The 22,969-nt window shown below is 42.4% G+C and overlaps 1 protein-coding gene across 1 annotated transcript in view; it reads right to left on the reverse strand.

The window, feature by feature from the left end:
• LOC133020718 (protocadherin-15-like) overlaps positions 1-22,969 on the reverse strand; it is a 137,472-nt gene that overhangs the window by 47,160 nt on the left and 67,343 nt on the right. Inside the window, exons 19-23 of the mRNA XM_061087409.1 lie at positions 18,951-19,256; positions 16,710-16,940; positions 13,928-14,044; positions 8,696-8,836; positions 7,061-7,173 (exon numbers count right to left, since the gene is read on the reverse strand). Coding sequence (XP_060943392.1) covers positions 7,061-7,173; positions 8,696-8,836; positions 13,928-14,044; positions 16,710-16,940; positions 18,951-19,256 — 908 coding nt within the window. The remainder of the gene's footprint in view (positions 1-7,060; positions 7,174-8,695; positions 8,837-13,927; positions 14,045-16,709; positions 16,941-18,950; positions 19,257-22,969) is intronic.

Below are 22,969 nucleotides of genomic sequence, written 5' to 3' on the forward strand. Positions count from 1 at the left end.
GAGTGTGACTTGGCATCTGTTAGACAAGTGATGCCTGCCTACTTAGCACAGACGAGTGAAAGGTCAGTGTGCTCCTGGTGCTTAGAGGTTCAGGGCTCAAGGCATTAGATTCAAACCTGTGGCTGAAAATCAATCATGCCCTTCAGAGGTATGAAAGACCTCCACACCACATGGCTGTTTAGAGAGGGATGGAGGAAAGAATAGCAGGATAGAAAGACAGAGCGATGGAGAGAAACATAAAAAAAGGGAGGGTTGAGATTGCTTTTTTTTCTTTTTTTTTCAAAGTGTAGATTTGCAGTAAAGGCACGGCGGCAGTGCGTGGGAGAGCACAATGTAAAAAGCTAACCCTTTAAATGCCTCGCAATAAGCAGCGATGACTAGGTAGTGGGGACCTCCCGTCACTTGTGTAAACGTCTGGGAAAAAACAAGTGTCAAAAGAAGGCTGCCAATTAAAGCGCCATACGCTATGAAAGCACGTCATCTGCCTAATTATGTCAGAAACACAGCCTCGTCTGAATAGAAAATGCAGCACGGATGGATTTGTTTTCTCCGAAAGTGATAAATGCTGTTTTCTTCCAGATGTCAGGATCAGTTGATGGAGGGAACAGAGCTGAGCCGCTCTCTCTTCCTTTAATTCCTCTAAAAACAAGCAGCGGTGGCTTCATGGAATAAACTTCTTTCTTTAGTTTAATGACAAATGTATTGCTTTTTGATTAGTGGCCATTGGTTTTGCATGGAGTCCACAGTGGCTGGTATTTGATATAGGACATCCGTCTACTTCAGGCCTGGTGTGAGTCAGACCGCGGAGAACATTAAATCACTGGTCACACTGGTCAGATAACTACAGGAAATTTACACAGGATGTCTCGATGGTCTGTAAATGCCAAGAAATTGCAGAAAAGCGTTATGCAAAATTACACAGTCTGAGCTGTTACCACTGACATTCACATTAATGGTTAGAGTCAAAATGTCAAATGAAGGGGTAAAAAAGACATGTCCTGAGGCTGAGGAAAGCTGTATCTCAATTCCATAAAAAAAAGGCCTCTTTAAGAAGTGGTGTACGCAATATTTACAATGTTTTATACCTGAAGTGTACGTTCCTCCGCATTCAGGGCTCTGCATGTTTTCTGAATGAACTGTACATCTATACATCAAGCAGCAGATTTAATGTGTGAACAGCAATTAAAGCACACTGTTACTGATTGTGCAATCACAGGGGTCGGCAATATGTGTCACACCGCGGTGAGGTTTGTCTTGTCTTGGGGTTTTTTGTCTCGTAACTTCCTGTTTTATTTTGAAATCCTAACTCTCCTCTCGTTTCAGGTCACTTGCCCTTCCTCATGTGTCACCGGTCTGATTGTCTCTGATTGTTTCCACCTGTTCCCTTCACCCTCATGTGCTTATAGTCTGCGTCTCCCCTTTGTCTTGTGCCGAAGTGTTTCGTTCTTGTTCGTGCACCTAAGCCTTACCCACAGTCATTGTCGTTTTTGCCAAAGAGTTTCTTGCTACGCCACGTAAGTTGTTTTCTGTTTCCTCCTTGAGAGTGATTTTTTGTTTGTTAAAGTTTTCCAGTTTAGCTTTGTTTTGTGTTGTTTGTAAACTGTTTTTCTTCCTCCCTTTTGGAGCGATTTATGTTAAGAGAGATTTAGTTAGTTTGTTGAGCCTCCTGTTTAGGTGAGCCTTTTCTTTTGCCCCATTTATTAGTAGTTTGGTTTTCCTCCTTCGGGAGCGCTTTTGATTTCTTGCTCTTGCCATTTGTTTGTCCTCCTTCGGGAGTGGTTTATGTTTAAAAGCTTTTTCTTTTTCTAGTGTATGTTTTGTATTTATTAGGAAGTTCTTTTTCCCCAGTTATTGCTTGCCAAGTATTATATTATTATATAGATATAGTTAGTGAGATTTTCATAGCCTTCTTGTTTGTCACTCTGCATTGAGGTTCTGAAATCAATAAAGTGTGCTGGTACGTGATATTCTCTGCTTCTGAGTCCTCATTCCAGTCCAGGCCTGACAATATGTTGATTGTAGTCAAAGTCATCGTTTACTATGCAAACAGTACAACTAAGAGCATCGCTCCATAACGAGCTGTAGGGCTTTTCTCTGGAATGCCCGACTATGTTTTCATGAGACGGGTACGGCACAACACCTGTTTTCTAATTCGTCGCTGTAGAAGAAATAAACGATAGCGTGACATTTCACTGCCATATGATATTCTCTTCAATCTGTAAAAAAAGGAAATATGCTTCAGAGGGAACAGGCATTTTAAATGTCTATCAGAAGTCTATCGCTGAATCACACAATCCCACATAGACAGAGACTTAGCCCCTCGCTGGAGAGGAAATGAAGGGCTGTAGTCACTGTAAAGCAGGAAGATAAGCAAAGGGAGGACAAGTGAGAGAGAAACTGACAGAGAGCGACATAAGCAGAGAGGGGAAGAAAAACTCAGGGGGGATGCGGGGGCTTCGGAGGGCTGAGAGGAGGAGGAGTAGGAGGAGGAGTAGGAGGAGGAGAGGAAAATGACATACTCAAGAGCGCTGAGGCAAAAGTCTCATGTGATTTAGAGTAGATTTAGAAGGGGAAGTGCTGTGGGGGAGATAAGCGGCGCAGGAAAACTGCTCAGACCGCAGGTTTCCAGCGTCGGGCCAGAGAAGTAGCCTCAGTGCGAGAGGGGGGGGGGATTCACATCGCAGGACCATGTTAGATAGCGGCTTACCCCTCCTCCTCCGCGGCCACACACCCAGGGGGAAATAATTCCCTTCCCAGTGCCAAGTGCTAAAGACTTCGCCGAGGGCTTGTGTCCGTGAGTTCCATGTAAAAGAACCATTCACAGCGGTTGAACAATGAAGACCCAATTCTTTTTCCACCAAAAATCTTTCAAAAATGTTATATCTTCGTTCATGCACATTAACTATAATTATTTTACATATTTAATATGAAATAAAAGTAAAAAAGAAAGGTAAATGAACAGAAATAAATTTGAAGCAGGTTTAAGCAATATTATTCTGCAGGGCTCTATGATTAATCATATATATTTCAAATCATTGCATTTGTATCTATGTATGACTACAATCCTATTGTACTATACAATACATATGCATATCAGACAGATGTGTCTATGGAATAAAATCCTTATTTTTCCCAACGTGGCATCAACAGATGATATCACTTGACTCTCCTTGAAGGAGAGGGCAAAAACAGAAATCCCATCTTCAGCATGTGTGGAGATGGAGGAAAAAGCTTTGTCGAAAAACAAAAAACAAAAAAGAATCTGAGTCAAGAAATCTGACAGTAGGGAAAAAACAAATAGGTGCTTTGTAAAAGTTTTGCTATATTGTTGCAGCAGCGTGATGTAGCTATACCAAGATGAAGCCGTGAAAAACAGAAGAAAACCCTTCCTGTGAAGATATGGACACCAGAGGATTACCGAGTCAATCACTTGTCACCTGGTCAGAGATAAAACTTCAACTTGATCTACAGGGAACAGATCAGAGTTGTTGATGCAACTGTGTGGTTATAGGCTGTAGCCCCCCATTACCCTTGTGGCTGAGGGGGTAGAGCCCTCGACGGTTCGATCCCAGTCTTCCCCATCTACATGCCTAAGTGTCTGATTTATCTATAAATAGTGGTATACTTATATACATAATCAATTCTAATATTAATGCTACACACCAGCTTTGTTGTGTTTCTGTCTAGATACAGACAAAAAAAAATATTTTTTCTATTTCAATGTTATTTCTCTCAGAATATTGCCACTTTTTACACTGAATGTGCAGACTTACTGGCGAATACATCATCTTCCACTAGAGAATTCACTGACTATGTCTGGTCTTCAAACTACATTAGATCACGAAAAACAGGGGAGAAGACACACGGCCTGTCCGACTGATCCTCCTGCTCTTCTGTGTCTTCGGATGAAGCATCAAGCTGGAGGAGCAGTGCAATGGTTCAGTGGATACCACTTTTTTAAAGAATAGAGAGCAGCTCGGGCCTCATTGTTCTGCCCACAACCATCTGTGCCTGAGAGGAAACTGACCGAGCCAACTCGAACCTGCCAGGCATTTTGTTTTTTTCTGTCTGAACCCAAACTGAGCCCGATACAGTAAACAAAAAGCTGCACCAAGTTTGTTTTGTCATGTCCCTCACACGCATGGTTATAGTTTGCTGATTTTCCCGATTACAGCTCTGGCACACAATCTTCTAAGAAAAATATATTTTAGTTTGGCAAATACTTCACCAACTTTAATCACTTACCACTGGGAGAAGAAGTGTGCAATCAGCTTGCTTGTCTGCAGCTACGTGTCGTGGGTAGACAGAGGCAGTCAGTCCAATCACACAGTCTGTTGCTGTGGTCTAGAGCTAAAATGTTGAGCAAAGTAGAATTTAAATCACCTCTGCCAAGGAGGCTCTGAATTCACCAATGTACCTTGATAAAAAAGCTGAAAAGATTTCCTCAAAACTAGGTGGAGGTGTATGTGACAGAAAGGACCCCATTGTGGTGCAGGTCTGAATAAAATGAGCAGACACAGAAATACATTTTGATCAATTGCAACTGCCAGAGACTGCACTTTATGTGTGGATCTTAATGTAAAGAAAAAAAAAAACTGTCATATTAATGGTTTTCAAATATACGAGTTTGTTTGGTGCAGCTCTGAAAATTAGTTATTCACTCTACTGAATGCCATCGTTTTGTATAGATTCAGCAGTTTGAATCCTCTGCTTTGGTAATAGAACAAACAATATTACTCATTGCAGGTTTAAAAGTTATTGAAATCTGATTGGGTCATCACAACAATTGTGAAATAGGTGACAAACCACAGCACTTCCACAGAGACAACACAAGGTGTTTTGCTCAAACCATGTGAAACCTAAGTGGCAGCATGCTGCTACAGTCGACTACGGCACGAGTCATTTATTTTAGCCAACGATGACTGGGAGCCCCTCATTTCCCTCTGACAGATGGAGGGGACCAACCATAAAGCAGGAGCATCATTAAGTCAGCCAAAGCCCTGCAGAGTTGTTTTAATTGTGTGAGCTGGAGCTGTAGGCACAGCTCTAACTGCCTACACAGAGACAGACGAGATCTTCTGTGGACGTTTAGAGAATGATTTGTGCTCTGGAGGTTCCTCTGGGAGACGGCGACGGGGAGAGATAGAGCGGCGTGCAATGAAGAGACAGTTGATGGCAGAGCGAGCAGATTGGACGCTCCCTGCTGGAGAGAACCTCGTCCAGCTGGAGAGGCTGGAGCACCTGGCTAATGCTTCCATGGCTCATAATTTATAACCAGCCCGCCGCTGTGTATGGTTAGCATTGTCAGTGTGACACTCCACAGAGGCCTGCGCCGATGGGCTCAACCTTCCCTGTGCGTGTCAGACAGAGCACTCATTCACAGAATTAATCAACGGCCTTTTAACAGTGACGCTGCCGTGCCTTTGTATCAATCACCGAGTTAAGCTGAGCAATGAGAGAACGTGAACACACACACAATGCGCTGGATTAACAACTGACAGGAAAGGATGCATACAATACAAACTCATTGTCCGGATGAGACAATACACAAAAGGCAAATCCATAAGATGTCTGGAAAATTGCATTGGGACTTTTTCTGCAGTTTGCCTGTGGTGCATGCCGGAGGAAGAATGTGATGTTTAACTACTGCTGCGGGAATGACGTCATTAGGCCCTCATCGTAAAAAGCTCTAGAACGTCCTTGTCGTTTTCTCTCTTTTCCATAATTTGTATTCATGTACTTTTTTCCCTTCTGTATTTTCACAATGTCCGGAGTTCAGTGTACGTCTGAAAGCAGCTGCACAGACTCAACCGAGCAAACGTCCACCGAACGCAGTGAGATGGGCAGAGAGGGATCTCTGCGCACAAAGAAAAAAGCACCTTCACTCATATGTTACAGGTTGGGATGGAGCTACTTCCCTCGTCTTATCCATAAGGGTAAATCACTGAGATACATTTCCTGCTATGATTGAGTAATTAAAAGGGGTTTGAGATCTTAAAAACTGGATCGTTCTATGACTGCCTCGTTGCAGCTACAATTTTTGTGTTTTCTTTATATTACAACTTAATTCTTGCAATATTCGGCCTTTTACTGTGATTTTTCTTTCACTTCTCCTAAAATTATGATTTTGTTCGCATCAAAAAATGTATTTTCTTGAGACTTGATTCTCATTTTTTCCCCTTTAAGTGGCCTAAGTACTTATTATTGTGCCATGTGACACTGACTTTAAAGCTTTGACAGTCTGGTGAAAACCCATTGGACAGGTACCGACTGCAGCACAACACAACAAGAGTTTTAATGCTTTTACTCACTAATCATGGAGGATCTTTCAAAGCAGCATCAGCTGGAGCATAAATAATCTATGTTTACATTTAATTATAGATGACTTCTTGGCCTCCTCCTGAATCACAGCATCATCAGTGCAGACAAACTCCACCCAGCACTGACCCAGTACAGCCGTATATTTCCCATGTGTAGCAGTCAGTCATCTCAGAGCCGTGTGGATTATCCTCCCTCATCCTGCATCTCCCTCTCTCTCTCGCTCCCGGTTTAACGGCCTCAACACTTAATCTAGTCAAAAGAGAGTCTTAATAAACTCGGAGGGAAGCCTGGCTTTGCCCTCGGAGAGAAACAACTATGGTTTACAGCAGTGATGATCTGCAACATCTACCCTGAAGCTCTAATACATATTTATACTCAGCAGTCATTAATCAGTCATGCACAGAAAAGAGAGCATGACAAAGATGGAGAAACAGAAATGCAACTGGGGCCACTTCCCTGTGTGTTGAGTGTTATTACCCCCAAAAAATAAAAAATATTAGAAAAAGCCACTTGCAGCAGCTCAAGACGGTAATATCAAAATAAATATAATATTGAGAAAGTTGAAATGAAGATGCAGCCACAGCTTTAAACGGGCGTCAAGGTGCTTTTAAGATACCTTATCGACTTCCTCCAGCCTCTTCCACTGTCTCTGTGTCTGGCACTACAGCCCAAATTGGTCTTGGGTGTACAAATTTAAAGGGAGAGGCAGCTGCATCCACACGGTGTCAAGGAGACTTACTTGTATTCTTCCTGGGTGAAGATCGGGATGCGAGAAGGCTGGAGGACGGTGATTTCCACCAACGTGTCGTTAGTCTTCACCGGCTCCCCATCATCGAAGGCAATCACAAACAACTGAGAGGGAGAAACACAACACACATAGATAATATACAAATGAAGTCACTAAACTATTACATTCCCCCTCCAATAAAACGTACTACACAAATAATTATTTTTATGAGGTTGCCAGGCAATGTTTTGGAGACATGTTCAGCGTCCTAATAAAGACAGCCTGGCAAAATGGGATCTGGCCAGGAGCCCGTGCAGCTCCCAGCGAGCGAGTATGAATGTATTGATTTACATTCACAGACTGTGCAGAACGGGGCCTGCGGGAAACAGGGGGGGGGGGGGCGAGGTGGTGGAGAGGGAGCGATGGGCAGAAAGAGAATAAACACAGACAAATGTTGAAAGAAACAGAGAGGAAGAGGAGGAGGAGGAATAAAAAGGGGGCTGCAGGTAGACAGACAACATGGGAGCGTTAGTGACAACATCCTCATTAGGACCAAATATCCTGCAGCACCTGCTCCAGCGTTCACAACCACAGATGCGGCTCTGCAAGGTCACCTTAAGTTGGTAATGTGACTTCATACGAGCGCCTGGGGAGGGCATTTGTTTAATCTATAATGAAAGTCAATAGCACTGGTGGTCTGAGACACAACCGCAGCAATGACATGATCACTGAGACACTGACACAAGTGAGGAGCAGGGCCGGGTCTAGACAGGCATGTATGAGGGGGCAGCCACAAATCTTGAGGGGGCATTGTGCTTTATTATATTATTATTATTATAAATTGGGATTTAGTTTGAGGGGGCACAACATTTATTTGAGGGGGCCAGGCCCCCTCTTGCCCCTGCCTAGACCCGGCCCTGGTGAGGAGACACCTTATTAATCAATTTTAGAGACAATATGTACATATTTCTGACCTGCTGCCACTTATTTAAACAACAGAGGCAGACATCTACTGAAAGATGTAATATCAATACAAGTGGGTAGAAATTACATGCACGTAAAAAGACATTTGATGTATTATTTAAAATGTATGGTAATGATTTTCCTAATCATTTGTCGTCCTTATATATTTATAATTAGCCACATCAAATCAATGCAGCAGTTTGCCTCTTTGTAAAAATCGAAAGAGCCTTGTTTTGACCTGACCACGTTAAGTTCAGGTCTGAATGCACCAAATGTCCTGAGACTCGATCAGTCAGAGGTCGGAGGTTGTCTGAGACACATGAGGTCATATTCTTTTCACTGTGTTAACAAAAAGACGCCTTTACACTCAGTGTCCATTCATTGATTTGTATGTGGCTGCCCCCAGAATATAAACACTAACCACTACATGGTGATTGATAATTTTCTCAATTTAGACAAATCTTTCTTCACAGCTGCTCCATTTTTTCGTGTTGATTTAACAAAGATCAGTTTAATGTCCATGCACATGTTCATTGAGGGTCAGAACTGCCTCCTTCTCCACTTACTGTAACTGTCTCCAACAGAACAACCAGGCGACTGATATCTTGGAAGTGCCTCACTGACTCTGCAAGCAGCAGCAGCAGCTTGTGAAATCTGCTGTCGCCCTGAATCGCTGCCACTCACCTTGAAGGTGACGCTGGGCTCCTCATTGAGGTTGACCTTAGTGATGACTCTCCCAGATACCTCTTCCACATCAAAGATGCTGCCGCTGTACGGCGACCTGTCCAGGTCCACTCTGTAGCGGACAAAGCTCGCCGGAGTGCCCTGGAGGAAGGAGACAAAGAGAACATCAACTACCTCACTGGCACAATCACAGTCCACTTATTCACCAACCCTGACTTTTCAGATCAGGCTTTGAAGATAGAGAGAGGCCTTGTCGCAGTAATTATGTTCTGTAAAATGTATTCAAGCCATAGAGAAATATGAGTCGATTTGGTTCCACGTCATTGTTTGTTAATGTGACAGAGCCGCAGAAAAGGTTGCTCCTCTCTATATAACCTGAAACTCCTCTCCGTTTGAAAAACCCTCATTAGTCTGTCCTTATCTTTACAATATAATATAAAACCACTGTTATTCACTGACTCAGATCTCTTCCCTTTCATTTGGTATAAAAAAACCTTATCCATTTAATTCAGCCCTCTGGTCTCCAGAGCAACACAGTTACATTCATTAGCGGGAGCCTGGGCTTTAATATGACCCTTTGATTAAGATTAATCATGGTTCCTGATTGCTAATAATCTCCATAGCTTATTTTATTCTGGTTTCTTCCCTTTGGACCTAAAATTCGGTATGATTTTTAATAAGCTTTTTTAAGCTCCGCTACCTTGCCTAAACTGATTTGGCTCCCCGGGGACTGAGGTACAACCTGGGGCTAGAGCAGAGGTAAATCCTGTAGTAGCAGCGGATCCCTCGGGAGGCTTACTTACACAAGTGTGTCTCTAAGAGGTTACAAAACTATCTGAGTGAATTCACTGATCATCTCTAAAAGCTCTTCAAATTGTTATCAAACATGTAATTGAAAAGAGGTCTGGACCAGACCTCTGAAAACCAAACACAGAGAAGAATCTTATGTAGTGGATTGAATAGCAAAACCTCTAGAAGAGATGGTTATGTGTTTTCCTCATGGCCAAACAGACAAGTCAGAGAGGTCGGCCTCTAGTTCTTTCTCTCTCTCCATTTAGTAATACTGATAACCACTAATCAGGGCGGCTGTGGCTGAGGGGTAGAGTGGTCGTCCTCCTGAAGGTCGGCAGATCGATCCCCAGTCTAACCCATCTGCATGCCGAAGTGTCCTTGGGCAAGATGCTGAACCCTGAACGGCCCCCCATAGAATAACAAAGTGCTCCGAATAGATGCACTGTATGTATCTGTGTGTGAAACTGTACTTTAAAGCGCTTTAAGTGGTCATCAAGACTAGAAAAGCGCTATATAAATACAAAACCATTTACCCTTTAATCACGCAGTAGCTTTCAGAATCAGGCTGGTTGTGGCTCAGGAGATAAACCAGCTTGTCCACTCTGCTTGCTGCACACTAGAGGATTATCGGCCTGACTCCGATTCAGCCCTTCGGACGATCGCTGGGCCATTGCAGATTCAAAAAAAGTTTTCTGGACAAATGTTCCTATAATGTGAAGAGTTTCACAGACAAAATCTTACTGCCCTCAACTGAACTTGAGCTTCCCTGACTTTAAGATTGGGGATGCTCGTGGAGTATGAATGGAACAGCGATTAGGCAAGTGAGCAGAAACCCGCATTTTCCAATGAGAGTGAGCTGATCAAGGGCGTCACCAGCCAAAAGATGCGTACTTGTGTTTCAGAACCAACATGTGGCTGCCTACAGCCTAAATACGACAGTGGAGAAGGACAAACTTGTATAATCGTGGCAAAAGGATGATTGCCTTTTTTAACGTGTGCTGTGGTTTGTCCAAAATATTACACAAACAAGCGCAACCAGCTGACGAGGTCAAATAAACAGTGAATAAAACATTCAGTTTTGCAAAATGGAAGACAGAAATGTACTACTTATGTTAAAACATGAGTCAGGTACAGGATGTTCTGTAGCTACAGCCGCATTTTTTACTTTCTGTCTCTGTCGACTAACATTTTGAGCTGTACAACACCTTTTCTTGTTTGGCTCCTCGCACACAATTAATGTTTTATGTCCACTGTTGGAGGGAACTCACTGTGTCATTAACATTGCAGATGAGCAACAAAAACAGCATGTTGGCATCAGAATAATTCTTACTAATTGCAACCTAGATGCAGTTTTTAGGGAACATAATTTTTAAATGTATTTTGCCCATTCGCGGGGAGAGTAAAAGTTTATCTTATTTTAGAATACAGTTCTCAGCAGTATCAAGTAGCCAGCTCATGAATTAAAGAACAAACTCAGACACACTGTGAAACTCTGACTGATGCTACAGAGACACGGCAGAACAACAAGGTCTGAGCTCAGAGAATAAGACAGAAAAGCAAACACAATAATACAATTTGATTTCCACGTGTAGATAAGATGAGCGAATATATGTGAATCTAAAAGGACAAAGGGACAACTCGTCAACTTTACTGGAACATTTGTTTCCATGATTTCATTTCTCCCGACAGATCTGATATTTTTTTATTTAAACCTGGTATTTTAATGTGTCTTCAGTAATCACTTCTGATCAGATCGACCCGAGGGAAGTTTATTCCAGGTCTGAACGAAGCCTTAGAATCGCGTCTCTACCTAGGCTAGAAGTGGATAGATATCAAATGCAAAGGTCCATCAGGAAGGGTGTCTGCTCCCAAAAAGCGAACACCTCCTCAATGTCAGTGGATGGCACATGGACCATAATAAAGAGTCATAATTAAGTACATAATAAATACATTTTCCTCAAAGATGCTTCCTGTAGTTTTAGGTTGTTTCTATCACACTGACGTTTCTTCCAATTCTCATTTTTAATGTAAGTTTGGTTTTGATTACTTATTTGAAGATAAAAAAAACAAATGGCTGCTGTGCAGGGCAGAAGATGGCAACATTAATTTCTGGTTAGTGAGAAGAAGGGAGGAGGGTCACCCATCTATATATAAAGTCTATTGTCTACATCAGAGGTCTTCAACAGGGGGTCCGCGGAGGTACTGCAGGGGGGTCGCAAAATCCTTGGTTGATTAGACAACTTTTTTTTTTCTTTTTTTTTTCACGAATTTAAATGTCTTTCAATACACAATAACATGCATCCAACATATTGTGAGGCTGATTTGACCCTCTGCCTGACAACCTCCATCCATCTAAGATCAGATAAGTTGTGTGCTACCCATCAGGGTCCGACTGTGAATTACTTTAATAGCTCAGTGTTGTATGCAAGATGTACAGTGGGTACGGAAAGTATTCAGACCCCTTTAAATATTTCACTCTTTGTTTCATTGCAGCAATTTGCAAAAATCAAAAAAGTTCATTTTATTTCTCATTAATGTACACTCAGAGTTTTTCTTTTTTAATAAATTTGCAAAAATCTCTACATTTCTGTTTTTTCTGTCAAGATGGGGTGCTGAGTGTACATTGATGAGAAATATTTTAGTAAATGGCTGCAATGAAACAGAGTGAAAAATTTAAAGGGGTCTGAATACTTTCCGTACCCACTGTATGTTTATAAATGGCAGTTGCATGGCCACCCTGTACCTTGCACATGTTTAAATTTAAAACATGAATATATGAACCCGTGTAATATTTTAATAGCTTAGTATTGAATGCACAATATCAGGGTAGTTATGTTTATACATGGCACTAAGCCCAGTTTAATATAAAACACAATTTTATACAAATATATAGTAGGGGGTCCCTGCTCCATCTCTCCACCTGTTTGGGGGTCCTTGGCCTGAAAAACGTTGAAGATCCCTGGTCTTCATCATTATAACCTCCAGACACTCCAGCCAGAGCGAGTCTCTCCCTCTGCTTCCTTTGTGTGTAGGTTTCTATGAACATGTGTATTAGAGAGAGAGAGAGAGAGAGAGAGAGAGAGAGAGAGAGAGAGAGAGAGAGAGAGAGAGAGAGAGAGAGAGAGAGAGAGAGAGAGAGAGAGAGAGAGAGAGAGAGAGAGAGAGAGAGCGTGTGTGCTTTTAACAACTAAACTCTGTTCCACCAAAGGAAGGTTTCTATGACAGACAGCCTGTCAATGAAATGCTTTGAGCTCCCAAATCCCAGTCAATAACAGAGTGGGTTAGTGGGCTGCAGTTATAAAACCTAATCCCTGCGTCCGTCAAAGCACTGAGTCACTTCCACGTCTCGCTTGCTGCCACTGGTGACGTAAAGTTGAATTCCTTTCGCTTCTGGTAACATAAAGATGAATTCCTTGCTATTACTTGTGCTACAACACTGCTGGATATGTTCCACTTGCTCACTCACACTCCATGAGCTCACCTGGCTCTAATGGAGTCCTAACAGCAGGTGGGTCACTAATAAATTCATTGAGTACAGCCATACATGAATTTCTTGAAAAATTGCTAGGAGCTGGAATAGCATATGGCCCTGCAGGGAGGCCACTAGGGTCACTTGTTTTGCAGTTAAATTCGTAAAATAACAAAAGAAAAAGGTGAAAAGAGAAAAGGCAGATTTGGTGACGTTTCTATAAAAAAGGGGAAACAACTGCCAGAACAAAAAAGAAAAAAAGAAAGGACGTGAGAATGAAAACTGCTGACTCAACAAGCACAATAAAATGTTAAGGTACGTGGTGCTGCCAATAAAAGAGGTTCAGCTGAGGTGAATGACAGAAGCACCCATTCAGAGAGATGGTACTTTCTGAATATTAATGGGTATAAACAGACTAAAACCAAAAATCTATATCCCCAAGTAAATGTTCATTGCTCCTGTGCTGCCTCCTCGTCGTCACACGATTTCTTTCATTTTCATTCTTCTTTCTTTCATTCTGCATTGTGTAATTTGGTTCCATGGTTCACAGACTTCAAAAGAAAAAAAGCTCCAGTCCCAGGAGGACCTGCTCAGATATTGTGAGGTAAAGGAGTCTGAGGGAACATGACGCTGTCTGAGGCAACTGGTAGATGACTCACACAAACGTCGATGCTAAACAAGACTCCGTCACAATTAGAGCCACTGGTGCAGAATGGAAATATACACAGCACCGTAGCTCTAATGAGAGCAGCCGCGTCTTGGAAACATCTTTAAAAATGCATCGTGTAAACGCTGCAGCTAAATTGGCTGATGTTCTGCGAGAAAAACACGGAGTGAGTAGGTGGAAAGAAAAAAAAGAATCACTCAGTGCTTCCTTTATTAAAGACACAGATGGAATCAACACGCTTCATGTGTTAACCACAGATGTTTCATACCTTGCATGTCACTTGTGTGTTTTTCATTATACTCACAGGGGGGTCTCGGTCCTCAGCTAAAACAGTTGTGATGACTGTTCCTTTCTCTGCGTTGGGGGCCACCAAACCCTTATACAGGTCTTGAATAAAGATGGGGGAGAAGTCGTTCATATCCTAAAAACAGAAGGAAAAAAAAGATGCAATAAATGTAAGTTTACAGGTGTGTGACTGGATTTCACCTCCATTTTGCAGCTATGTAAAACATTACACTGTCACATGCTTAGTTGCTCCTGTAACGGGTAATAAAGAAATGGTGACAATTACAAGGCGTCATTGAAAGGCTCGTATTAATTCATGAGTGTTACTGTAATTTTGCTGACGCTGTCTGCCTGCTCAAACGGTGAGACCGCGGCACTGGAGATTTTGCGGCTGCAGCTTTGTTTGATTTCTGTTAACACTTCCAGCAAGTTACTGTGGATTCAGACAAATTTTTTCCCTCTGCGATAAATCACCACGCTGCCGTGCATCTGAGCCAATGTGACCACATATCAACCTATACAAGTTCTGTATTCACAACATTACAGTTAAAAACAAACTATGGTGGTTTCATCTAACTAAATGAGTCAGTGAAAATGTGAACATGGCAAGTATCTGTGTTAGCTGATCAGAACTGATTGTTTCAATGTGAATATAATTATGTTTTTTCTATGCCTTGAGTAAACTGATCACATTCATATTTTACGTGTGTGTTATTTCAGCTGGAGACTCTAAATAGCCCGTGGGTGTGAATGTGAGTGTCTCTGTATGTCTCTTGAGATTTTGCATCGACAATATCTATGCGCGTGTCCAGTTTCAGAACCTTTTCCTTGATCTCCCAAGAACTACGGTGGCAATCTGTCGTAGGTGTTCACCCTGCCTCTTGCCTACGGGCAGCTGTGATTTGCTCCAGCCCTCCACAACCCTCAAAAGATAAGTGGTATAAATAAGGGATGGCTGGATGGATATTAGATTTGTCTATGCTGGGTTCATTGTTACTGAGCTTTTACATTCGTACTGACTAAACCTGATGAAGAGAGGGAGTTACCGTGGTTTAAAAAATGATAGATGATAGTTTAATTAAAATCATATCAAATTTGTTTAACCTCACAAATGCAAAAAAACTCTTAAGTCAAAATAAAGAGAAGATGAGAGGGCTGACACGGTAACATAAACATCTGAGCTATATGAAAAATAACGTATAAGAAACATTGCTTTCTTATCTCTTCTTATCTTTCTGAACCCCCCCCCCCTCCCCATGGGATGAAATCGTTATTATGGGATTCAGAGATTTACATCTCCCCGGAACACATGTGAGAGCTTTTAATCGCCTTCTCCCCTCAGCCGCTAATGCACAGCAGAGCTCTGCCATATGGTGGGCATGCATATGTGATCTAGTGAACTGTGCAACTTTTGCTTTAATGTGCGAGGATGAAAAGTCAGTAATTTCTCCACACATCTCGGGGGGAGCAGCTCAGCTCTATAAGGAGAGCTGCAGCATCCCGATCTCCCCTTCTCTTGACTTTTCTCTCTTTTGACTGAGCCACAGGCAACAACAGTATGCGTCATATAAACACAGAGGTGGTGGGCAGCTTCCTTTTGATCTGTACGCAGGTTAAATGTTTCCCGGCAGAAAAAATCTCGCTATGATCAACGAAGCCGGATCCATGTTCTTCACGCTTGAAACTCACTAGTATGTTTGTGTACGCATACATTTCTGTATCTCGGCGTCTTCCACTTCTGAGGAAAAAGTTTGGGAGACTCAGACGTGCAGGACACTCAATCCATCACTGCGAGGCATCCGATGAAAGAGACAACAACAACAGTGCGAGGGGAAATCAAACACAAGCGACTTCAAATAGCCCCCTGGACGTGTTAAGTGAGACAGGAAGTGGAATCAGGGAAATCGGCTCCATCCCTTGTCCCTGATAAGCTTGTGTGAATCCATTAGGCTCATTCTAATTCATGTCTGCCGACTCACACAGCACACACTGGTTTGATATCAGCGGTTGAGCGATGCCGTGTCCTATCAAACGCTTTTTCTGAGTGACACCGGGAACACTGCAACAAAGCTTGTCCTGATCAGCGGACAAACTCACACAACAAGTTGGCAGAACATGTGGTGAGCCTGCTTGGATAAGCTTCCTCCCATTCAGGCTGACACAAAGAGCTTGGCTCTGCAGAATTTGAGACGATCGCAAGGGATGGACTGGATACATGCACAGTGACGCACGCGCACACATTCTCCAAAACAGAATTACCCGCATGCACCCACCAATACACACACTAAACACTCATGCACAAACAGTATCACAACATAAGGCATTTAATCCTTCTGTTGGCATCCAGCTGTTAATCTCTCGAAAGGTTGGAAAGGGAGCACAAGCTCCTGAAAACGCTGACATAATTGCTTTCACAAAGCTAATGAGTCATTCAGATCTGTAATAGCACTGTGTGCAAGGCAACAGCACCTATCCATCAGTGCTCTTTTGTCCCGGTGATGCTGTGAGGACAAACAGGTTGGGAGGCTGCAACATGCTTCACAAAGGAAATTCATTTGGATTTTGCACTGAATGGAATAACAACTGGATTTCATATCACAATAGCAGCGCAGGTACTCTACTGTACAATAATCCCCCTTTCGGACTGAGGCTTAGCCGAGCTATTACTACTGTGAAACTCTGCTAATGACTCGTCATATATTCGCCGGCAGTGCCGCAGATCCTGAGGGACCATGAGGATAGATGGGAAGAGGGGAGAGGACTGAGAGGCTGCGGCGGACTGACTGTCTTCAGGCTCTTACCGTGATGCGGACCGTGACGGTGGCCTGCCCTGGGGGCATGACCCCTCCTTGGTCGACAGCCTCCACCTGAAAAGTGTAAGAAGCCCCCATGCCCATAGCTGCCAGCGCCTCAAAGTCCAGGGTCTGCAGCGAAGCTAACTCCCCTGTGATGGGGTTCAGAGAGAACCGCTGCCGGGCCGATTCAGTCTTGATCCGATACGTGACATTGGAGACGAGGTCTGAGTCCACTGCCTGTGAGGAAGAGGAAGAGGAAGATGAGAGGCTTGAGCAGGGAAAATAATTAGATCATATTAAAGGCAAAATACACAGATTGATGGAAGAAATGAGAGGAAGCAGTACATATACTTTCAAAATTGGTACATTATACATAGACATATAGGATGGAGGGTAAGGGCTACGGATGAACATGAAATGAATATTAATGTTTCTATTAAAACTTTGCATTTTGATGCTGCAGGGATTACTTGCATTAATCATTTATAGATTCTGATTAAATTAAACCACTAAGGGGAACTCGAGTTTGGTCTCATTACAGAAAATCACAACTCTCAAAGTGGATGGAATTTGCAAAGGCTTCTGAAATAGGAGATTATTAGATGTGGTAGTAAGATGCAGGAATGCATATACACACACAGACAGACACACACAGCATAACTCATTGATAAGCAAAACAGGACTACAGCCATATTGGTTCTGTGAGGCTGTAGTTTAACACAGCTGTGCTTTGAACTAAGTGCTCACATCAGCGTACTAACAGGCCCCATGTTCACTATGGAAGTAGCTGAGGCTGATGGGAATGCCATTCATTTTTCTGGCATATGGGCATAAACCAGAAAGGTTCACCCGAAGATGGCCCAGCATAAAACTTTTTTATTCAATTTTTTTCAACGTTCAGTTAAAGAAAAATGTCAACCTCATGGTGCTAGAGGAAAAAGTCACTTAAGGTGGTAGAATAAAATGTCTGTGAACCATGAATGTCTTCACAGAAGTTGGTGGAGCGAACATTAGGTTGTTTGAAGTGAAAATTCTGACCAGCTGGTGGTGCTAAAGGAAGAGTCAGAAGATCACAGGGAATCAAAGCAGCACCCGGAGGAATTTGAAAGTCTGTCGAGAATTTCGCGGCAATCCGTCAGATATAGTTTGGAAGACGTTTCAGTCGGAAAGTCAAAAAGTTGAGGGAATTTAGAGGGTCATCAAACGCAGTAGGTTTCATCCTCTGGAGAGCAAAGACCGAAGTAGTGGAGCCACTGGGCGAGCGAATACACGCCGGCACATTCAGTTTCCACCTGTCTCAACCTCCACCTTTTCTCTGTCTCACAAGCTCACTTTTGCTGCCTCAGATGTCTTGAAAGCCACCCACATCCGTTTAGAGTCGAGGTGTCGTTGTCTCGGAGATTAATGGTGTCACAGTGCCACTGTCACTCACACCCCTCACCCTCAGCCCTGCCTCCCTCCGTCTCCCTTCCTATTTTATCCCTCAGTGAGAAATGTCACTCACGATACGCCAGCAATTACTCGCCCCTCTGCTCTGTGTCTTCTCTGCATGAAGAGGGTTCCCTTATACTTTTCCTGATGCAAACACGTGCACTGACTTTTGACAGCGCCGAATCCACCTAAACATTCCACCACACTGACGTTTTCCAACACTTGTGCGTGATATTAGTGTTTGTCAGAGGATATGGAAATGATCCGTGACTATAGACTGGTTATGACTTCAGAAATCCAGCTTTAAGTCTTGTTCTGCCGGAGTCTAAAAATGCCCCGAGAGCTGTCATGACAGGAGAGAAAATGTTTAAGGTTGTGTATGTTTTTCTCGGTGCAAATGTTTTCCATTTGGAAGCAGCTGACATTTCAAACACACTTCATGCACTTGAGGTTAAAAATAGCTGAAAGGCTTTTGATATAACAGTTGTTTTGAGGCACCTCTGGTACATAATATACAGGGCAGAGGCGGATCTAGGATTTTTCTTAATAATGTCTCATTAAGGGGGCAACGATTTACAGCAAGGGGGCAATAATGTGTACGACATTCATGCACAATTCCTGGTTTAGTAAAGTGCACATTTAAGTAATTCCTTGTATAAAGTGAGCTCAATAGCTTTGACCAAAGCCACAAATCAATTTATATATTTTCAATTAAGTTTCAAATGAATTAAATTGGATCCACCCCTGATACATGGAGACATGTGACATGCAGGAGAGTAGAGAAAGAGACAAAAACACTTGCAGGTGAATACTCACGCTCAGCGTCAGCACCACAGTTCCCACCGGGCTGTTTTCAGGGACGTTCACCACATAAGTTTGCTGGGAAAACATAGGGCTGTTGTCATCGATATCTGTGACCTGGATTGAGAGCGTCCAGGAGGTGCGACGTGGATCCACCGCCCCGTCTGACGCCTCCACCACCAGGAGGTACTGGCTCCTGAGCTCCCGATCCAGAGGAACTCGTGTGTAGATGCTGCCGTTGTCCCCGATTGTGAACAAGTCGGGATGATTAACAATCCGGTAGCGCACCTGGCCATTAGCCCCTGCATCTGGATCTGTGGCCTGCGGAGATGGAACATGATCAGAGGGCTCCGTTAAGAGATTGTACAGCAAATGATTATCGTTGTGTAGCTGGTGAGGAAATACAAAAGATCATATTTTCCCCTTGCAAAGTTAATGCGTGCACAGCTTGACCATGTAAATCAACCCCCCCTTGACTTCTGACTTCAGCTGAGGCGATGTGAGGTTCGATAGCTGCCGCAGTAATTTCCCCAAAATACCCATTTCTTCCTCCCAAAGCAAGTATGAGAACCACAGACGCTAATTCAATGCAGCAGCATATTTGTTGTTTCAATAGAGGGTCGTGCCAACACAAACTTGACAGAGGGACAAGGTGAAATATAGCCTGAATAATCAGATGGAAGCCTAATAGCCTGCTTATGTTGCAGAGGCCATTATCTTACAGTGGACTGAGAGACCATGTGTGCTGAAAACAAATGCGAGCGTGTTAGCGGAATGGCAAATTTAAACATTAAATAAAAATTCATCAACAAAGCCCCCTTCTCTCCTGACCCTGTTGAGGTAAAGTGACAACCTGTGGGAAAAATCCATTCACATGTATTAATGGTAGAAGAGAGAGATAAATATTCACCGATACAGCGCATGTGAATAAAAACAGGGGGATTTAGCTTTAGGCAAACAGCAGATGTTGTGTGTTTGATGTGATCCATTACATGATCCATTAGAGTGTGGCTTTATCTTAGTGCCTTACATATTTACGGAAGATTCAAGTACAAAGCCATGTATATCACAGTGCTGCAACCGCGCCGACACAACTTATACACATTTCTCTTCGGAGTCTCATTTTCCTCTCCTTCGTACGGAGATGAGAGTCTTTGTCTCAGACTGATGAGTAATCATTCTCAGGTTGAAAAGTCCAGAACCTTTTTTTTATTCATGCAAACGCCGCGTTTCATCCAAAGGAAATCTTTTAAAAGCTCAATCACAATTTAATCGTATGCAAGACATTCACGATCAAATACAAAAAGAACAAAAGAACAAAAGAAACAAAGAGCTTAAAGGGTTCTAATATGCTCATTTCACTTTATTTCTGTGAGCCTTTGTCTCACAGGGATTCCTTTTACATATGTTTATCTCATATTTTGAAATGTTTATTATGAAAATCCAATATCATGGCATCATATATATGACGGATAATGAGGAAAAGCTAAATTGGCGTCTTCAAAGAGATTCACAGGGTGCTACTGAGCAATACTGTGAGGAGGGGAAAATACAGATTTTAATTCCTGTGTGGAGATGACAGGTCATTATTATAACTGTGAATGTATTCATACCCAGCTGATAACAGTGTGGTGGTGGTAAAACTTGCAAATGAGAGAGAGAGGAAGGCGAAAAGAAAAGATCAAGTCCCATTGCATCTGTTAGTGAATAGTTTCTTAACCTAAGTGCACTTAAGGACACAGCATCACAAAGTCTGAAAACAAGTCTCATACAGTCAGAGTGGGGAGGATGCACATAAACATATGGCTGTTGGATGCTGCCCAAAGGTTGCTGTGAGTCCCTGACCAAGCCTACGCTAAAAGTTGGACCTCAGCAGTTTAAGCTTTTGCAAAAAGCACATCATGTCAATATGTGCACATGGATCATTACTTCCCTGCAGTGGTTACATAACTAAAATCCTCACTCTCGCTTCTCGCCTTGTAAGAGGTTTAAAGCAATTAATTCCCAGCCAATGAAATCAAATTTGCATATTTCAATAGTGGCCATTGGACAAAGTAGTGTATGTATTATAGAAGGCTTGAACAGGGCAGATCACAGACCTGTTAGAGATGTTGGTACACATGACATCAATAGGTGGGCGCGTTGTTAAGCCTGGTCTTAGTGCTGATTATTTAACCTTTGGGTCCTGGGACAAAGGTCGTCTAAATTTTTAGCAGTAGATGATGTGGCTCATTCTTCGTAGTAATGGGAATGTTTGACACATTTCTTTCAGTGTGGACCCACATGTTTGGTTATGTGATGATGAGAGGAAGTGGGCAGGATCAGTAGATCCTGTGGGGGGCTGCAGCACAAAAAAACAGCTTGAGCAGGTAGGTGCACTCTTAAGAAACAGGCCCCCACAGCTGCCTAATATACAGAAACACATATTATCTAATATAGACATTATATAAATCTGTCTCCTCTGCTGGTGGCCTGGATCTAGTGGTATTTTTGCTTTTTAGCATTTAGAAAAATAACATACCCCTGCGGCTTTTTTTTAGTAAATGATGAAAACTAAAATTGTGTCTGACTTGCCCACTTATACTTCAGGATGTGTCCCTACAACCAGAGCACATCATTTTCAAACATGTAATTAAAACACCTACCTGTTCCTCTCAGAACTAAACACCAGTGGTGATAACTGTGTTTACAAATGTCACAGGACAAAACCATCAAACTCACTTTTCAAGGAGCTTGGCAAGAAAACAAATCTTAAGTTTTAACAGCCTCTCTAAATAGCACATGGATGGACACTCTAAATAAAGCAAATAAAGAGCTTTAAAAGTCACAATGTTATTTTTTTCTAAATACAGACAAAAAACTGAAATTTAGCGGCTAAATTAAATGATCTTAATACCGGAAGTACAACAGGTTTCGATTATTATTCTTTCAAACTGTACTTATTAAATAATAACTTGATTTTGGCGGTGGGCAATGTGCATGCAGAGACTTATGTGAGAACGCCCTTTAAATTGATGCGCTTTATTTTGATGGCCAATTTAAATACTGTCTTTGTTGTTTCTATTATTCTCTCTCTACAGCACCTTGGATCTACCTCTGTTTATGAAAGGTGCTTTAAAAAGAACATTTTCTTTAGACCATTGATTGCATCATGTTCAGTAATGATGCGTTGTCGACGTCTATGTGAAAAATAAAGAAAATGGAGAACGGTCTTGGCAAAATTTTGAAATACAATTTATATGCTTACAAATTCTGAAAGACATTGTGCGGAGCCTTGTAGCAGCAAATCTACATGAAGCTTCCATTAGGTGTCCGCGGTGAATGCTGATCCATTTGTCCTCCGGTCATCTGCATGTTCAGATTATTAGCAAAAAGAATGTGCAGGATCGTGCAGGATCACTGAACAAGTGACTGTGTTTGCATAACCAGCACTGCTGTCAATTCAGATAACCTGGCAAACCGTCTCCAGTCTATGCGACTGTGTGTAAAATAAGAACAGGTGGGAACCAGTTCCAGTTGTGATAATCCAACATGCTTCAGGGTGAGCATTAATCTACTTAATGGCATAATGCATTTGCACTGTAGCCATCTTCTTCCCTGGCAGGTGCCTGCAGCTTTGTGCTTGGCTGCATTATTTTTCCACTTCAGGCAAATTCAAGATACAGCTACAGAAAAAAAAGATTTTACAGCATCACAAAACGTTTTAATGTGGAATTATTGAGTAGATACAATTCAAACAATTATCAAATTCCTTCCTTTATCTGTCATTTGACTTTTACTTAGTGTGTCATGTGACTACTGTTTAGACAGGGACAATATCTTCTCGACAAAACTAACTTGCAGCAGAGTCGCCGTTGCACACAAAGCTACTGGAAAGTCTCCAGCTGGCAGTGTGAAAGCATTTGTCAGTGTGACAGAACTGAAACACAGAGAGACGCATTAGTTCTGAATGTTAACTGATGATCTGGAGCCACAACTTTTTCTCTTTCTTTCATTTTTCTCATTTTCTCTCTGGTAAATGAGCAGCTGGAACC

This window comes from Limanda limanda, chromosome 15 (genome assembly GCF_963576545.1).
Source record: "Limanda limanda chromosome 15, fLimLim1.1, whole genome shotgun sequence".
Taxonomy (NCBI): Eukaryota; Metazoa; Chordata; class Actinopteri; order Pleuronectiformes; family Pleuronectidae; genus Limanda; species Limanda limanda.